The sequence below is a fragment of the Myiozetetes cayanensis genome, unplaced genomic scaffold, assembly GCF_022539395.1.
Source record: "Myiozetetes cayanensis isolate MyiCay16 unplaced genomic scaffold, myiCay2020 scf34, whole genome shotgun sequence".
Classification (NCBI taxonomy): domain Eukaryota; kingdom Metazoa; phylum Chordata; class Aves; order Passeriformes; family Tyrannidae; genus Myiozetetes; species Myiozetetes cayanensis.
Window position 1 is genome coordinate 1,902,344 of NW_026087566.1, and position 15,758 is coordinate 1,918,101.

Here is a 15,758-nt window from a genome sequence, read left to right on the forward strand (position 1 = left end):
CCGGTGGCTCGACCCAACCAGCTTTGCTGTTGTGGGGGAAGATAACAGAGATTTATTCCCTTTTTTCTCTCCTAAACTAACGTGGCATCATTATCACACTAAAGAAAACACCATCCTGGGTTAGAGGGGTTCACAGACTTCCTGTTTTTACCCATGTGCAGATGCTTTCTCTGTTTTTTTATTATTATTATTTCATTTTTTATTCTTTTCGAAAGACTTTCCGTTTTCTGACTCGCTCAGACCCGTGTCAGAAGCCAGGGACTCGTTGAAATAAATGCCTCGTGGGGGGAGGGAACAGCTTTCTCTGGGAGCAGCAATTCGCTTTTATCGATGTCAGAAAAATCCTGGAGCGGAGTTTTTCAAACATGAAAAGCATTTCCTGGACAACATCTTTGCCGCACAAAGCAGAACTTGTGTTTCCCAGACCTGCTGGAGACCAGGCAAAACAGGGGCTCTCAGTGCCCTCCCAAGAATTGCTTCGTTTTGGTTTGTAGCAACTTCTGCATTGTGTGATTAATGTGATGCTGCCCCGTGTGCTTTTCCGAGTCAATCTGTGGCAATCCTCTGTTTTGAGGGAAATAAAGGAGCATTCATGCTCCTCAGCATTAAATCCAGCACGGTGCTGTCCTAAACTGGAGGTGATTTTTCCCCTCACAACCTCAGATCAGTGTTTGACTGGATGTTTTTAAAAGATAAATGCTCCGTCGTTTCCTACCTCGTCAACACAGGGGTGAATTATAGGATAGATGGTTTGGTACTAAAAGCTGCTAGAAAATGTATAATAAGATTCAAACTCACCTGAAGTTGTTCCATCGCCTTTGAGAGAACGTTGACTGTTCCAGTTTTGTGGAAATAGGTCACATTTCAGCTTTGGCACAGAGAAAAGTGAGTTTGCAGTGACCTTACAGGGCACTGCCTGGGGTTTATAGAATTCTAGAATATCCTGAACCAGGAGGGACCCACAAGGATCATCCAGTCCAACCCCTGGCCCTGCACAGGGCACCCCCACAATCCCACCCTGTGCCTGAGAGCGTTGTCCAAACCCTCCTGGAGCTCTGCTGCTCCCAGGTGCTGCCCTTAGGAGTTCAATAGGTTGTAAATTCAGCTCATAAATAAATTCTCCACGTCCCAAGCTACAATCTGTATTAAGAGACACACAGAGTTGGTTGGATGCCTGTCCTCTGTGCCCAGGTCCTCACACAAATGAGTCTCACCCAGCCTGGAATTTGGGATCAAACACCTGTAGGCAACCATTGTCAGCGTTTATCCTGATTTTCCAGTGATGCTCCCGTTTCGAGGGGAACTCTTATTCACAGACATACCCTTTGAGCTGATTTCTTGTCAGGAGCCCTCAGTTCCAAACTGCTTTCATAGCTGGTTTTCTTCTTGCCCAAAGGAGTGCTGCCAACACAAGCTCTTCTTCCTCCTCCTGGGATGTGGCCAAACCCAAACTGCACCGGAGTGGAAAACTTGTCCCCCGGCTCTTCCCGGTGTGTTTTGGGTGGTGGGAACTCCAGGGATGTGCCAATCCGTAGGCTGGAGTGTTTTGTTGTGCACAGTTACAGCCTTTGTCTGCCAGGTGACTCCAAGGCTGTGCTCAATATCAATCCAAATCAAAGAACACAAGTGAGTTGGAGACACTCCAGTGAGGTAAGAGGTTAAATGGGAAGCTGGAAACAGTATTTTTTTAAAAAAAGAAAAAGTTGTGCTTTACCTACCTGGAACTTTAGCTTCATTCACAACTGTTTTTTTCACGTTTTCCTCCCACAAGGGGTTACTTGGTGCTGAGATAGATCCCAGCAATTATTTCCTTTGGCCCATGTGCTCCTCCAAAAGCAGCCTCCTGCTCTGGTTGTGTTATGACACTCCTCGCTCCTTTTCCGTGCAGTTGGAATTTCAAGGAGTGCTCTCCCTTCTCCACTGCCACAATGTGCTTATTGTCTCATTTGGCTTGTCTTGGACAGCAGAGATTTGATGGGGTTTGATTCTGATTTTTTTATTATTTTTTTTTTAACTTTGTCTGCTCTGCTTTGGTTTTTTTTTTTTAAGAGTTTTACTCTAATTTACACCTTCTGCAGATGCACTGGGAGGTTTGTTCCCCTCCATGGGGGATGTTTCTGGGCTTTGGTAGGAGAGTGTGAAGTCCACACAGGATGGACCTCAGAACTTGGGTAGTCTCTGGACTGAGTTAGGACTCACCTAATTGTGAGGACCTGAAGGGAGACAACAGGAAAGATGGAGAGAGAATATTTACAAAGGCCTGGAGTCACAGGACTAGGGGGGATAGATGGGATACTGGGAAGGAATTCCTGGCTGGGAAGGTGGGCAGGCCCTGGCACAGGTTGCCCAGAGAAGCTGTGGCTGCCCCTGGATCCCTGGAAGTGTCCAAGGCCAGGTTGGACGGGGCTTGGAGCACCCTGGGCTAATGGAAGGTGTCCCTGGAAGGTGGAACTGGATGGGCTTTGAGGTCCCTTCCCACCCAAACTCCCCTATGATTCTGTGATCCTATGAAAGTTAAAGCACACCTGGGCAGAAACTACTTGTTGTAGCAAAGATATTGTCAGTGTGACTTCTCCCTGGGACTTCTTTGGATGATTCTTCCTCACAAATAGGTATATTTTTTCCCCCATTTTTCCTTTTAGGAGCATTTGCTCCCTGGCTGCTCCACGGGCTGTGTGCACATCCCACATCTGTCATCTTTAAGCATTGCGAAAATCCGCTTTGTTATTCAGACATTGATGAATTATGAAGCCAATCTGTGCATAAAACATCCCCTGGCTGCTTTGGAGACACTCACCAACAAACACACGCCATGAAACTGCAGAAACAAATAGTCCCAGTGAGTGCCTTGCACAGGGAAATGCAGATGCGACTCAGTCCATCATTTAATGTTCAGCAGCTGTTCCCAGGACAGCTCTTCCAAATGCAAACCATTACCCATCAAACCAGAGTCAGGAGTGAGTGAGTGAGTGGTGGATTGTTAAAAATGACGTTTCAGTTGTTTACAAGTCAGCTTCCAAAAATGGCTCTTTTCGAGTCAAACTCCTCAAAGCGATCGGGATTTTGGGAGGAATTGTGAATTCCAAGCACTGCACACCTGACACGCTGTCATGATTGGGGCTGTGATAACTGATGGGGGCTCTCATCACCTCCAAAAATAATAAAAAAAAAGAAAACAAACAGCTTTACATTCAGAACTAGTGGCCAAATCCACCCAGACTCGTTTAGAAAGGGCAGGTTCTGCTGGGGGCGTTGAGAGCTGATGGAGTCACTGGAAGTGAATCAGGAAGGGTTTCCCTGGGTGTATTTGCCAAGGAGACAACACTTTATCCCCAAAAACCTCTTGCTGGGTGAGACACCAGCTGGGCAATCCAGGAGCAAAGTGAGGCATCTGATGCTGCTTTGTTGGGTTGTGGCAGTGCCTGGGGCAGAGTGGCCAGGGCGGTCCCACTTTGGACAAAACTTCACATGGAATCTTCTTTTACCTTTTCCAGTTTCAAAGAATTTGGGGATCATTATCCCTGCTAAAGCAAAAGATTCTTTTCCGTGGCTTTTAGGCCTTTTTGCACCATCCATCACAGTTACTGAGCATTCCCCTCCTTTCATGTCTTTTTTTGCCCTCTAGATTTCAAAGTTCTGCTAAATAAATCCACTTCTCTCTCAAAACTAACAGGCAGTGGGAGAGGACACATGAAATTGGTTAGATCAGGAATCTTCACTCTAGAAAGTAATTTTTAACCAGTAGTACATCCAAGAAAAAATGGTGTCTGCTCAGGTGGGACTGTTTGTTGTGAAGCTTTTTAAACACAATTAGAGGGACGTTTTAGTCCTGAAAAGCTTTGTTGTTCTGTGAGCGCTTATTCCTGGAACTTCTTGTGCCTGGCAGATGAACAGGAGGCCTTGAAATCCATCATGAAGGACCTGGTGGCTCTCCAGATGAGCAGACGTCACAGGCTGCCTGGGTATGACACCATGAAGAACAAGGACACTGCTCACCCCAACAAACAGGTGATGGCACCCTCCAGGGAGCACCTGGAGTGGGGAAATGGGGAAAGAAGGGACAGAGGATCTGCTGACAGGAGTAACTCCCTCATCCTGCTCAGGCTGGGGGGGAAAGAGGGGAAAATTTCATTTTCATGAAATTTTCATTTTCTATGTTATATTAGAATATAATATAGAATATATAGTGATAACGTATGTTAATAATAGATATTAATAGTGTATTTTCATAATGTATATTGAAATTATTATAATGTATAAGGTTTTATTAAAATATATTATCTATGCTATTAAAATATATAAAATATATTTAAATCTATAATATATATAAAAATATATAAATATATATTTATTTATATATATTTAAATCTATAATATATATAAAAATATCTAAATATATATTTATATATATTTAAATCTATAATATATAAAAATATATAAATATATATTTATATATATAAATCTATAATATATATAAAATATAGATTTTATATATATAAAATATATTATATTAGACATAGTATATGTATTGTCTATTATATAAAAATAATTTTCTGATATAGTAGAAATACAATAAAAATTACTAAATAACATTATAATATAATGATACTAATTAATATTGCAATCTAAATATGTGCTAGAATAAATACGATTTTATATAATATAGAAATTATATTAAAATTGTGTATTTTGTGTTGGTTTAGCTATATAAAATTAAAAGCTATATATAATGATATATATGTAATATTATGTATTTTTAATATTTTTATATATTTTTGATAATTTGCAACATCTGAGTATCCTCCCTTCCCCCTGCATGTGTTTGTGCTGCTGTTTGGTCTGATCAGCTAAAAAAAAAAAATGTACCGAGTGTAAAAATTTTAAAATTGCCTTTTTTTTTTTTTTTTAAATTATTTTATTCCTCTCCAAGAAAAAACACAACGCCAGCAGCCCCCCCCTCCTGGGCAGCCCTGCAATAACGACCCAGTGTGCCTCTGCCGTGGAAGAAAAAAAAATTCCGGTGAGAAAACTGCCTTAATTTCTACATCCTGATGTCACAGGGGGTGCCTGGCTTAGTGTAGTGCCAGGACTGGCTTTAAATTCCCAGAGGGCAGGGATGGATGGGATAATGGGAAGGAATTCCTGCCTGGCAGGGTGCCAGGTTGCCCCTGGATCCCTGGAGGTTTTGGTTGTCTTCCTTATGTTTTACCTGCTCGTAATCTGCTTGTTCAGCTGGACTCTGGGATTTCCCAGAATGGGCTGGACAAATCCATGGATGGAGGAGAACAAAACCCTCCCCAAAATCGCTTTGAATTCGGGGGATGTCTTAAATCAAACCCTGTAACTGTGATTTATGACACAAAACTGGAGCTGAGCTGAGGTACTAAACTCGGATTGGCCTTTTTACTCGTCTCTTAGGAGAGTTTATATGTCTTAATTTAAAAATTGATGGGCTCCCTGCTTTCCAGGGAAAGCACTGGAAAGCTTCACTCCTCGAGTTTCTGGAATGTGAACACTCAGATCACTTTGAACACCTTTTGAAGATCACTTTGAACACCTTTTTCTTAGATCTTTAAAAAATAAGACACGAATGACCAGTGTCTGATCCTTGTGGAAAAACCAGCGGGAGGTGAATGCCAAATTCCATCCCCCCCTTCCCTTTCTTCTAGATTACAGGTTCTGGAGTGATTTTAGTTTGTTTAGGTACCAGCAAGTCTCCAAAGAGCCCTGAAGATCTTTTTAATTGTTGTGTAATTTTAATTAATGAGAGCTGTGTTACTTGGCTGTTCCAGGACCTAAACCACATCTTGAGGTCAGAAATTTAATCTGAAGGATGACTTAAATTCCCATTTCATCCAAACAGTCCTGTTTAGTTCCCTCAGACTGGGCTACTTAGAACAGTCTAACATTAAAAAAACAACCAACCTAATCTAGAGCCTTCCTTCCCTGAAATCCTGATAAAAAGGGATCATTCCTCCATCCAATATGCCTAAAACAACTGTTCCATCAGGAATTGGCTGGTGGGGCATCTTTTATAGGATATTATTGTGCTGTTTGCTGCATTTTTCCCTTACTGCTCAATTCTCATGAGATTCTTTCATTTTGGAGTCATTCTAGAGTAAGTTCTTTCCCTTCCCACATCTAAAAAACATCACTTTTTAAAGTTACCTGTGAATTACCCACCTGCAGGGGGTCGTTGCTGGCACTGGGAAGCTCCTTCTCCCTGATCCATTCCCTGCAGGAATCCCAGCCCTTTGAACTGAATTCTTGACCACTGGGCCTGCCAGAAACTTCCTCCAGCTAAAGAGCATTTCCTGACCTTTTTTTTTTTTTTTTTTTTTTTTTTTTTTTTTGGAAGTTCCTAGATGTATGATTGCCTATTGTCTGAGGCTTTCACAGATGGCTTCATCTATTCCAACCACAGAAATTGTGCAGCAGGAATTATGGAGCCTTATCAGAGCAGATTTATTTATTTTATTTTATTTTTTCCCCTTTTATTTTTATCTTTCTGACCTAAATTGGGATTTGAACTTCGATGTCCAGAGTTGAAAGTTGAGCATGTTGACAGAAGAGATTTGGGCCGTGTGTTAAGAATGAAGAATAGCAAATAGGATAAGAAATAGGTATAAGAATAAAAAGTAGGAATAAGAATAGAGAATGTACACATTCCCTTTATCTCTCTTCTTTCCCATCTTTGCTTTGAGTGCTCAAAAAAAATTAACTTCAGTTGAGATGAATCAGCAGTTAGGACTCAATTTCATATTTTTTCCCACACAGTGTTAAGGGTGTTTTAATTTTCCTTAAAGTGTCCTCTGTTTCAGTGACAGTTAACAAAAATTACAGCTTAGTTTTTACCCCTTTCCTTCCCTTTCTCTGAAAAATACACCAGCCACTCGTTCCCACAGTCTACTTCAACTTCCATGAAGAAATTCAAATCATATTGAAATCCTGTTCTGATGCTTTTGAGTGGCAGAGTGTGGTTGTGAACTCACCTCTTGTTCCTTCTCCTGCAGAATGACGTCAGGATAAAGTTTGAGCACAATGGGGAGCGAAGGTAAGTTGGCCCTCACTGCTTTGATTCTTCTCTTAAGGGAATGGTTCAGTCACCAGCAATTTAGGTGGAATATTTTGTTGGCTTCACTTTTCTTTTTCCTGAATGAAAATCACCCAGTGAAGGCCTTTAACAAACAGGTCACACACAGCTTGGTTATTTTTAGAGATCAGCGTGTCATAAAACACTGATTTATTTCCATAATACCTATCTGCCAGTGAACTGCAGCTGCCCAGCCTGAAATAAATTCAGCCTGAAACTTCCTACACGTTCCCATTTCGGTTTATTTAACTCAAACCAAATGAAGCTGATCAAATCAGGGTCATTCTTTTCTAGTTTCTCACTTCCTGATGCCCTGTTGCTATCACTGTCCTGCTGTGATTGAGCAACAGATACAGAGCAAGGGAAGATTTTTTTATTTTATTTTTTTTCATTGGTGTAAAAGTTTTTGTTGTTTTGGTTTGGAGAGACATTCTTTTACAAGAAAAAGGCGGAAACAACCGAAATGGCAGTTTTCAGTTTTCACAGCGTTGTTTGCCGTGGATTAAAATTGCCTGGATAATTAAAAGTAGGTCTCATGAAGCCTCTTACTTTGCCATAGCACTGAGAGGAACTCTCAAAACATTTTGGGATTTCTGTTAGGAAAGCAGAAGCATTCTTCGTTGGCAAAGCAGGCAGTGGAGAGTAATTTGTGATCTTCCTCAAACCTCGAAGTTGTTTCTTTCACCAAAACCCTACGCTGTGAATCCCGTCCCTAAAACAACCCTGACTTTTGGTGCCTGGGGAGAAAGTTTTAAAACTCATCCTCACTGGGATCTGCTGCCTCCTTTGTCAGAGATCTTCTCAGCACCCTGGTGGGCTGGGGGTTTGTGTGGACAGAGCAGAGGCACAGTGGGACACGTCACAATTTTGGGTCACCCCGTGCCGGGATGAAGGAACTCAGCACCAAAATCTGTCCCCACGAGCTTCTCATCTTGCCCATCTTCAACCCTGGGTGCATTTCAGGTGGCACCAAGAGTTGGGGGAAGAAAGGTTTGGTTTTTTTGGTTTTTTTTTCTCTGAAGTGCCATGAAAATGAAAAGGTTGATTGTGTGTTGCTGTAATTATGCAGTTCCCCTCAGCCCAATTCCCCGCTCCCAGCACGGTGTGCAGTTACAGACAGGGAGCCTGCACCAGAATGTGAGTGTGTGTGCTTGGCTTCCCAGCAGCTGCCAGAGCTGACCACAAATATTTAAGGTGGTCAGGCAGGAATGGGCTCCTCAAACCCTGCAGTCCAGGATTTTGTGCTGGAGGAGTTTCGCAGTTAACGGGGTTTGTGGCACCTGAGAACAGCTCTGCTTTGGAATGCCCTGAGTGCAGAATGGGAGCCTTTGTAAGGCCCTGAGAGCTAAATGACATTTGTGTGCTGCCAGGGGCACTGTGATTTCATGGATGGGTTTCTTAGGGATATGTAGAAAATGTTGTTGTGGGGGCTGCTTTTTAACAAGCACAATTATTCCCAAATAGCTGGGTGTTGGAGGACTGGTAGCAAGATGAGCTTTTCCTAGGAAGGAGCTGAGGAAGCCAATTAACACAAGGGCTATTAAAAACAACAGCTGCATCTCCTGAAAGGATACCCAGGGCTGATGGAACAACCCAAACCATGCCATGATTTGATGGAAAACTGGCAAGCCAGTGTAGTGAGTCCATGATTCAGATGTTTGCAGATGTCTGACCTGAGCATGCAGGGAGCAGACGTGGAGCTCAGGGCACAGCCCACCTTTGGGACAGAGGATTTGCTGCTGTTATCTTCCCTCAGGAGTTCAGGACTAACTTTACTGTGGGAATATTTGTTGAAACTTTTAATATCAAATGCATTTTGGAGATGATTAGGGAGTGAATTTTGAGTTCAGGTACTCGGATACTTAAATTTTTTATTCTTTTGGCCTCTGCAGCTTTTAATTCAACTCTCCCTGAGCGTGTTTTGTTGCCCAAGGCAGTATTTTTTAAGCCAAGGTGCACAGGACATTTGTATCCTATTTTGGGAAAGCCACTAATTCAGCAAAGAATATTTCTCTGCCCAGGGACAAAGGGTTTCTATTTGAAATCTTCAGCTGAAAATTGCATTTTGACGAACCACTGGAAACGGGCCAGGGATCAATAATTCCTGACCGAAACAGCACACGTAAATTTAAATTTGAGAGCCTCACTTACCTGCCTGAGGATGAAAGGAGAGCATTCAGATGTGTTTTGAATGGCTCAGCCCCCTGGTTTGATGGCAGTGTGTGAGGTGTATTTCTGATTTCAGCCGGGGATTCTCTGTCATTCCAGGATTATCCCGTTTGTCCGGCCCGTGCGCTACGAGGACGTGCAGCAGAAAGTGAAAACAGCCTTTGGGCAGCCCCTGGACCTCCACTACATGAACAACGAGGTACAGAGCCCCCAGGGCCTCAGGATCACACCTCCCCCTCCCAAACTCTGTGCCTGTAAATTGAATTTTCAGTTCTCCCTTCAATGCAGCACTGATAGAGCATCACCGTGCTGTGTGTGTTGTACCGACAGCAGCTCTTGCTCCCTGGCACTGGTGGTGGTTGAGAGACTCCTTTGGGGAAGTCAAAGTGGTTATTTAAAGTATTTTATGGTTGAAAGCAACTCTTGCAGGGAGATCTTGTTGCCCAGAGAACAAGGGGAGTCCAAGAGCAGAGGGAGTTTCAGGGGGGCTGTCACTGGTGAAATGAAGTGACACAGGGAACAGCATTTGTCTCTCAGGAACTTGGGTAGTCCATGTTAATAATCCAAAGTATTTTGGTGGCCTTCTCACCCTGGGCACGCTGGTTTTCCCTTTGTTTTTATTGTTGTGGTGTTGCCCTGCCACTGTTTGGAACTGCATCCCTAATGAGGGAGATGCAGACCCCCCATTCACCAGTGAGAGTGGGACAGAAATGAGAGTTCTCCAGGGTTAATAACATTCCCATTTTGGGCTGTAGAACAGAGGGTGTCTGAGCCTGATTTCTTACAAGTTTCAAATTCTAATTTGATTCCCTCTTTCAAAGTCTTCTTCTTTCTCTCTGAAACCCAATTTTCACTTGATCAGTAGGTCTGAATTCATAAGTGCTCTGAGACCACGTTCTCATCAGGGAGTCAGGGACTGACAAGTCCCTGACTTGTTCTTTGCAAACAGCAAATTCAGGTAGCAATTAATATTTTTTGTGGCTGGTGCTTTAGAGAAATTTGCACAGGGTCAGCATGGGAGGAAAAAGCTCATTAGAAAGGGGACAGTGAGACAGTACTGGAATGAAAATTTGTGGGCATTCAGAGTCCTGGCTTATATTCTGATATTTTTCTGAAACACCTGTTGTGGAAATAAACTTAATTTTTTCTGACTTTTCTAATGATTTTTTTTTCCCTTGTCTTTCTTTTGCAGCTCTCTATCCCTCTGAAAAACCAAGATGACCTGGATAAAGCTGTGGATCTCTTAGACAGAAGCTCTAATGTGAAAAGCCTTAGAATATTATTGCTGTCCCAGGACAGAAACCATGTAGGTACCAACCCCTGTGACTGCAGCAAAAGGAAGGGGTTTTTTTTACCTTTAAGTTTCTGAAACACAGTGGCAGTAACAATGATCAGTAAAATCACTCTTTAGCCTTTCTTCCCTTTAGCTTGGGGACAGCTCCCAGGGATTTTTCAGCAGCCTAATTCCATTAAATCCAGCCTTACCCTGTGGAAACCAAGTTACCTTTGATTAATAATGGTGTATTCCCACCCAATTTTTGGGGTTGATTGTCCTGGTTCACTCTCCTGTACCACAGGAGTGAGTGTCAATGTAGTTTGCTTTTTTACCTTTTTTTTTTTTCAGCAGAAAAGATGATGTCATGAGAAGTAAATCTTTAAACCAGGCTCCCAAAGATGCCCCTTTTGGACAGTGAATTTATCTGCAAGCTGAGGAGTGCAAAAAGAGCCTGAAGTTTCCCTTAGTCCTGATCTGGGACTGGAAAAGTTTTCCCTCATCCAATATCTCTCTTTTTTTTTTTTTTCCTTTTTCAGAATTAAGGTCACACAGCTTTTCAAACCAAAAAAAACCTTGATAGCTCAGATATTTGATTTGCAAATGAACCAAATTCTCTGAAGAGTGTGACACAAAAAGCTGCTCTGTTGGGAACAGCTTGTGGATCTCAGATGTTCATCCCTATTCAAGTTCTGCAGGCTGGGGAGCAGCTCAGGCTTGAGAAATAATCCCACCTAGGATTCTTGGAACTGTCAGGGGGACTCAAATACACTTCTTGCTAGTTTTTAATGTGATAATCCATGTTCATGGAAATACAGGGGCCTTCAGGAGTGTTAACAGCCCTTTCCCAAAGGACTGGGAAGGGGTAGGAGGGGATGATGCTGTTCCTTGTGCTGAGCATTTACTGCTGCCTGTCCTGAAGACAATACTTGGCAAGAAGGCCTTTGATGTGACCTGGTGGAGCCAGAATTGGTTCTGTGCTGTCAGGAAACAGCCTGGGAAAGGTGACCTCAGCTTTTGGTGTCACACAGTCAAACAACCCCCCTTTCCCAACCCTCTGTCAGGCCACAAAAGCAGGTGTTAAATGATAACCAACCTACCTTTGCATCCCCCATCCCACCCCAGCTACTCCTGTGGTGTTGCCCTTTTAATTAACCCTTTTAATGAGCTGCTTTTTTTCCTCTTTGGCTCCAAGTACAAACAAACAGCAAAGCCTTCAGTGAGTGCCACTGTTTCCACCCCCTCTCCTCCAGCTTCCTCTGCAGCTCAGGGTGGCCTGACAGGAGAGCCCACAAGGCTGGAGGAGGTTTCTTGGCTGCATGATCTCATCCCACTGAAGGGCAGGGGGGAAGCATTATTTTTCCTGAAGTACAGGATGCAGATTTTTTGTTTTGGTTGTGCTCTCTTTTCTTCTTCTTCTGAGGATGGAAAGGTAATGCCGTGACTTTGGCACAAATTAACTTTACAGCAGTAACTGTTTCACTTGTACCAAGTGAACAGTGTTCAGATTCATTTTCTTGTGCCTCTTTCTGTGGTTCTTTTGTGTTTTGTTTTTTTTTTTTCATCAAGCAGCTCATCCTGTTGTCAATCCTTTCCTCCTGTTTGGAATCCAATGGGGAGAGCTGGTAAAGTTGAACACCTAAAGCCACTCTGTCCACATCAGCACCCTTTATTCAGCTCCCATAAACCTTTTCATGGTGGAGTTGATGTGATTTAAATCCTTACTCATGCAAGTGGATGTGCTTATTAAATGAGCAGCTATTCAATACTTTTAATTTTGGGTTGTGTGGCCTCACACCTTGTTTGACCAAGTCATGTTGAAATCATTTTCACGGGCCAGGATTAATTTCCTCAGGGTGTTTCTTGGTTCTGTTCATCTCAGTTAAAGAAGTTAAGATGAATTCTGGAACACCAGAGGAAGGGAATATTATCATATCCTCTTGTAAAACTCGGTGTGTTGGGTCAAGATTAAAATTGAAAGTGTCTCCAGGTATTGACACAGGATCTCATTGGCTGGGGGAGGTTTGAGTGTCTCATTCCTCTTCCTGCTTTGAATGAGGTGAAGGCACTGTGGAAAAATGATCATTAATTAGATAATACCTAGGCAATTTCATGGAAGGATGAATAAATTCATCTTGGCCTCTCCAAACTCTTGGTGCTCTTAAATCTGCAGAATTGAACATCACTTGGATGGTCTGAATTGTGAGGGTTGTGGGGAGTCAGGTTGATTCTGAAAGAGTGCAGGATTCAGAATTTCTCTCTGCTGGTGAGGATGGCTGATGGAAATTGCAGATTCCTCTGTGTTCTGATCTCGGGGGGTGATGTGAGCCCTGTGTGTGTCCCACAGGTACCTGTTAATGGCAGGCAGACACTGAGACTTCCAAATCCTGCCCCTGAGGCTGCACAGTGCCTTGCTCCAGTTGTTGGACCAGAATTATAAACCTTGCTCTTTTACTGCCTTGGTGATTTCTGAAGTTAATAAGATTTCAGGCTCTGGAACTTTTGCTCAGCTTCTTTCTTACTCCTAAACATGATGATGCTTTTAGAACTGTGACCAGGCTACTTGAACTCCTCAGTCTCATTTTATTTTCCTCTTCTCATTTTCCCCAACAGACCAGTTCTTCACCCCATTCTGGACTGCCCAAACAAGTCAGGATTAAAACTTCCCAGTCTGTGGGGGATGTGAGCACACCCTACCAGCAGCCAGAACCCAGAAGTAGGCATCTGTCTGTCAGTGAGTATTTGTGCCACCTCTGCAGGGTTTTGTTTGGTGAAATGTGTCATTTGGGGCACTAATGTTTATGGGATGGCGTTTGTGAGAGCCAGGAGAAATCAAAAGGTCATTCCAGGACGGGGCAGTTGGTTTGCAAAAGCTTTTCGTGTGTTTACAGTGGAATTTTTCAGTTCCTTACTGAGCTGTTGAACAGCTGAGGAGCTGCTAAAGGGATGTCCCAAAGCCAGATCCATTGTGGTTAGAAATTTGGAAAGCTGGAGTGAGTCCATGAAAGTTTTTATTTACCTTGGCAATTTCAGTTCATGAAACCTAGATAGGATTTTTTTTTTTTTTAATGTTGGGCTCTGGAATCTCTCCTGACTCCTGTAATCAAACATTTTACTTGGAATCAAGGAATTACTCCTACATATCCAACCAGTGTCTCCTACATCCTGACTTCCCTAACCTTTCACTCCTGGAATTAGCAGATGAGTAGAGCACAAGGTGAATATCAGAGGTGTAATAACAAAAGATAATAAGATAAGTCAGGTTATTGCGTACCTTTGTCTCATTTGGGTTTCTCTGAGCTCAGTGAACTCTTCAGTGGAAAGATCCATGTAAGACTCCTGTAATTTTTACTTCTACCTCTGGTAGATTTGTCTGAGCAGCACTACTCAAACCTGTGCTTGAGGGACGCTCAAAAATATAACTTATTATATCAAAAACCAAAACATCTGAAGCAGCTTCAAAGGTACACAGGTCCAAAACCAAAAGAAATCTGTGATTTAGGATTTAACTCCTTGGAGTGAAGATCAGCGAGCAGTGAAAGAGCAGGAGGAAGGTGAGAGAGCATGAAGATGGTGTTCTGTGTAAATTGCTGCTGCTTTGCAAGTGAGAAGAGGTACATTTTGCTGGGAAGAGAAGCAGAGGATGAGTTTGTCCTGCCAGGAATCTGCTGGTCCCCTTTTGTAGAGTTTGCTTTTCTGAAGCAGCAAACAAACAAAGAAGTGCTGAGTGAAGGACGTGACTGAAACAGGGACAAAGAGAGTTTTCCCATCCTCCCTGGTTTGAAGTGAATGTGCCTAAAAAAGAGCAGCGTTCCTGGGTCCTGTGAAGAGAGCAGTGCTGGCCACGCACGTCTGAACACCACGGTTCCTTTTACACAGACAATTTCAGTGCCAAAAATATTTTATTTAATACATGTATTTCTCCTTTATTGGCATCCTGAGGTATCCAGATCATGGTGCCAAAGCCAATAGACTGCAGTGAGTGTCTGTCATGGGTAAACTGTGTAGTAACAAGAGGCCCCTTCTGTGTCCCAGTTGTACAGACTCTTTCCTCTCATCCCAGCTGGTGGATGCTCTCTGTCATTCATCACTCAAGAAAGCATTAGTTTAGTTTTCTGGAGGTCTCAAAGAACCAGCCTGCTCCTTATGGAGAGTTCCATTCCTGTCAGAGGTCTGCTGGTCATTTGGCAACAGCTCGGTCTTGCATCGATTTCTTCTTCCTCCTCTTTCCCTGTCTTTGATTTGGGAGAGGGATGGGCCCCTTTTCCCGGATTTTCAGGCACAGCAACTCTCCTGTTCTTACCACGTGGTGCAGTGAGAGTGCAAAGCAGTGCCCAGCAAAAGCTTTTCCCAGAGATCCATGCAGTTCCTGTGCTCCAGGGTGCCCAGGCCTCGAGCCTGCTGTCCCCAGTTCAGAGGTTTGGAAGTAAAGATAACTTTGATTTAAAAGGGGGAGTGAGGGGGATGAAGAAAACCAAAAAAAAAAAAAAGTTGCTAAGCATTCTGGCAGCGCTTGTGTTTTTTCCACTCACTTCCTTTGATATCCATGGATTTAGTGCCGACTTCCTTTTCCTGCCCAGGGCTGGGGGCCTTTCCACAAGAGCGGCTGGGCCGGTGCCAGCAGGGCCTGGGCTCGCTCGGGGCCAGCCCTGGATTGTGGCGGAAGGAGTGAAAGTGCTCCCGGCTTTATCTCCACACCACTCCAGGAGGCCCGTGGAGCTGCTTGGAAAACCGGGTGGCAGCTCTTGAAGGGCAGGTTGTGGTCTCAGGGTGGTGATCTCAGAGCTCTTCACCACCCTTAATGGTTCCACAGCTCTGTAAATCCCTTTTTCCCACGTGGTTCACTCCCCACGCTCTCCTAAGTCGTGCCAGCACTGTTGTTCTTTGTGCAGTCCTCCCAAAAGTGTGTGCTCTGCTTTTCAACCCTCTAAAATGATCTCTGCTTTCCAGATCTCTCCTGCCTTCCCCCTTTATTACAGCAACTCCAGTAGAAAATATTTTCCTTGGGAGGATATCTGCTGATCTTCACCCATCTTTCCCAGCACCTGAGTACACACAGTTAATTAAAGGCAGCGCTGTAAAAAAAAGGCACAGCTTGAGAGCTGATCCTCAGCTGCTGTCCCTGACTTCATGGGTGACCTCGAGTAGATTGGCTGGACCACAGCAGTTCTAGGAGCTCACAGTGGGAGCTGCAGGTGGAGAAGTCACTGCAGAAAGGGGGTT

At 43.4% G+C, this 15,758-nt stretch overlaps 1 protein-coding gene across 3 annotated transcripts in view; it reads left to right on the forward strand.

The window, feature by feature from the left end:
• MAP3K3 (mitogen-activated protein kinase kinase kinase 3) overlaps nt 1-15,758 on the forward strand; it is a 30,440-nt gene that overhangs the window by 2,208 nt on the left and 12,474 nt on the right. For 2 of the 3 annotated variants that reach the window (XM_050327674.1, XM_050327675.1), the window contains exons 2-7: nt 3,887-4,008; nt 4,931-5,020; nt 7,014-7,054; nt 9,362-9,461; nt 10,455-10,568; nt 13,149-13,269. In XM_050327674.1, the coding sequence (XP_050183631.1) occupies nt 3,887-4,008; nt 4,931-5,020; nt 7,014-7,054; nt 9,362-9,461; nt 10,455-10,568; nt 13,149-13,269 (588 nt within the window). The remainder of the gene's footprint in view (nt 1-3,886; nt 4,009-4,930; nt 5,021-7,013; nt 7,055-9,361; nt 9,462-10,454; nt 10,569-13,148; nt 13,270-15,758) is intronic. The other variant, XM_050327676.1, reaches the window with a different exon arrangement.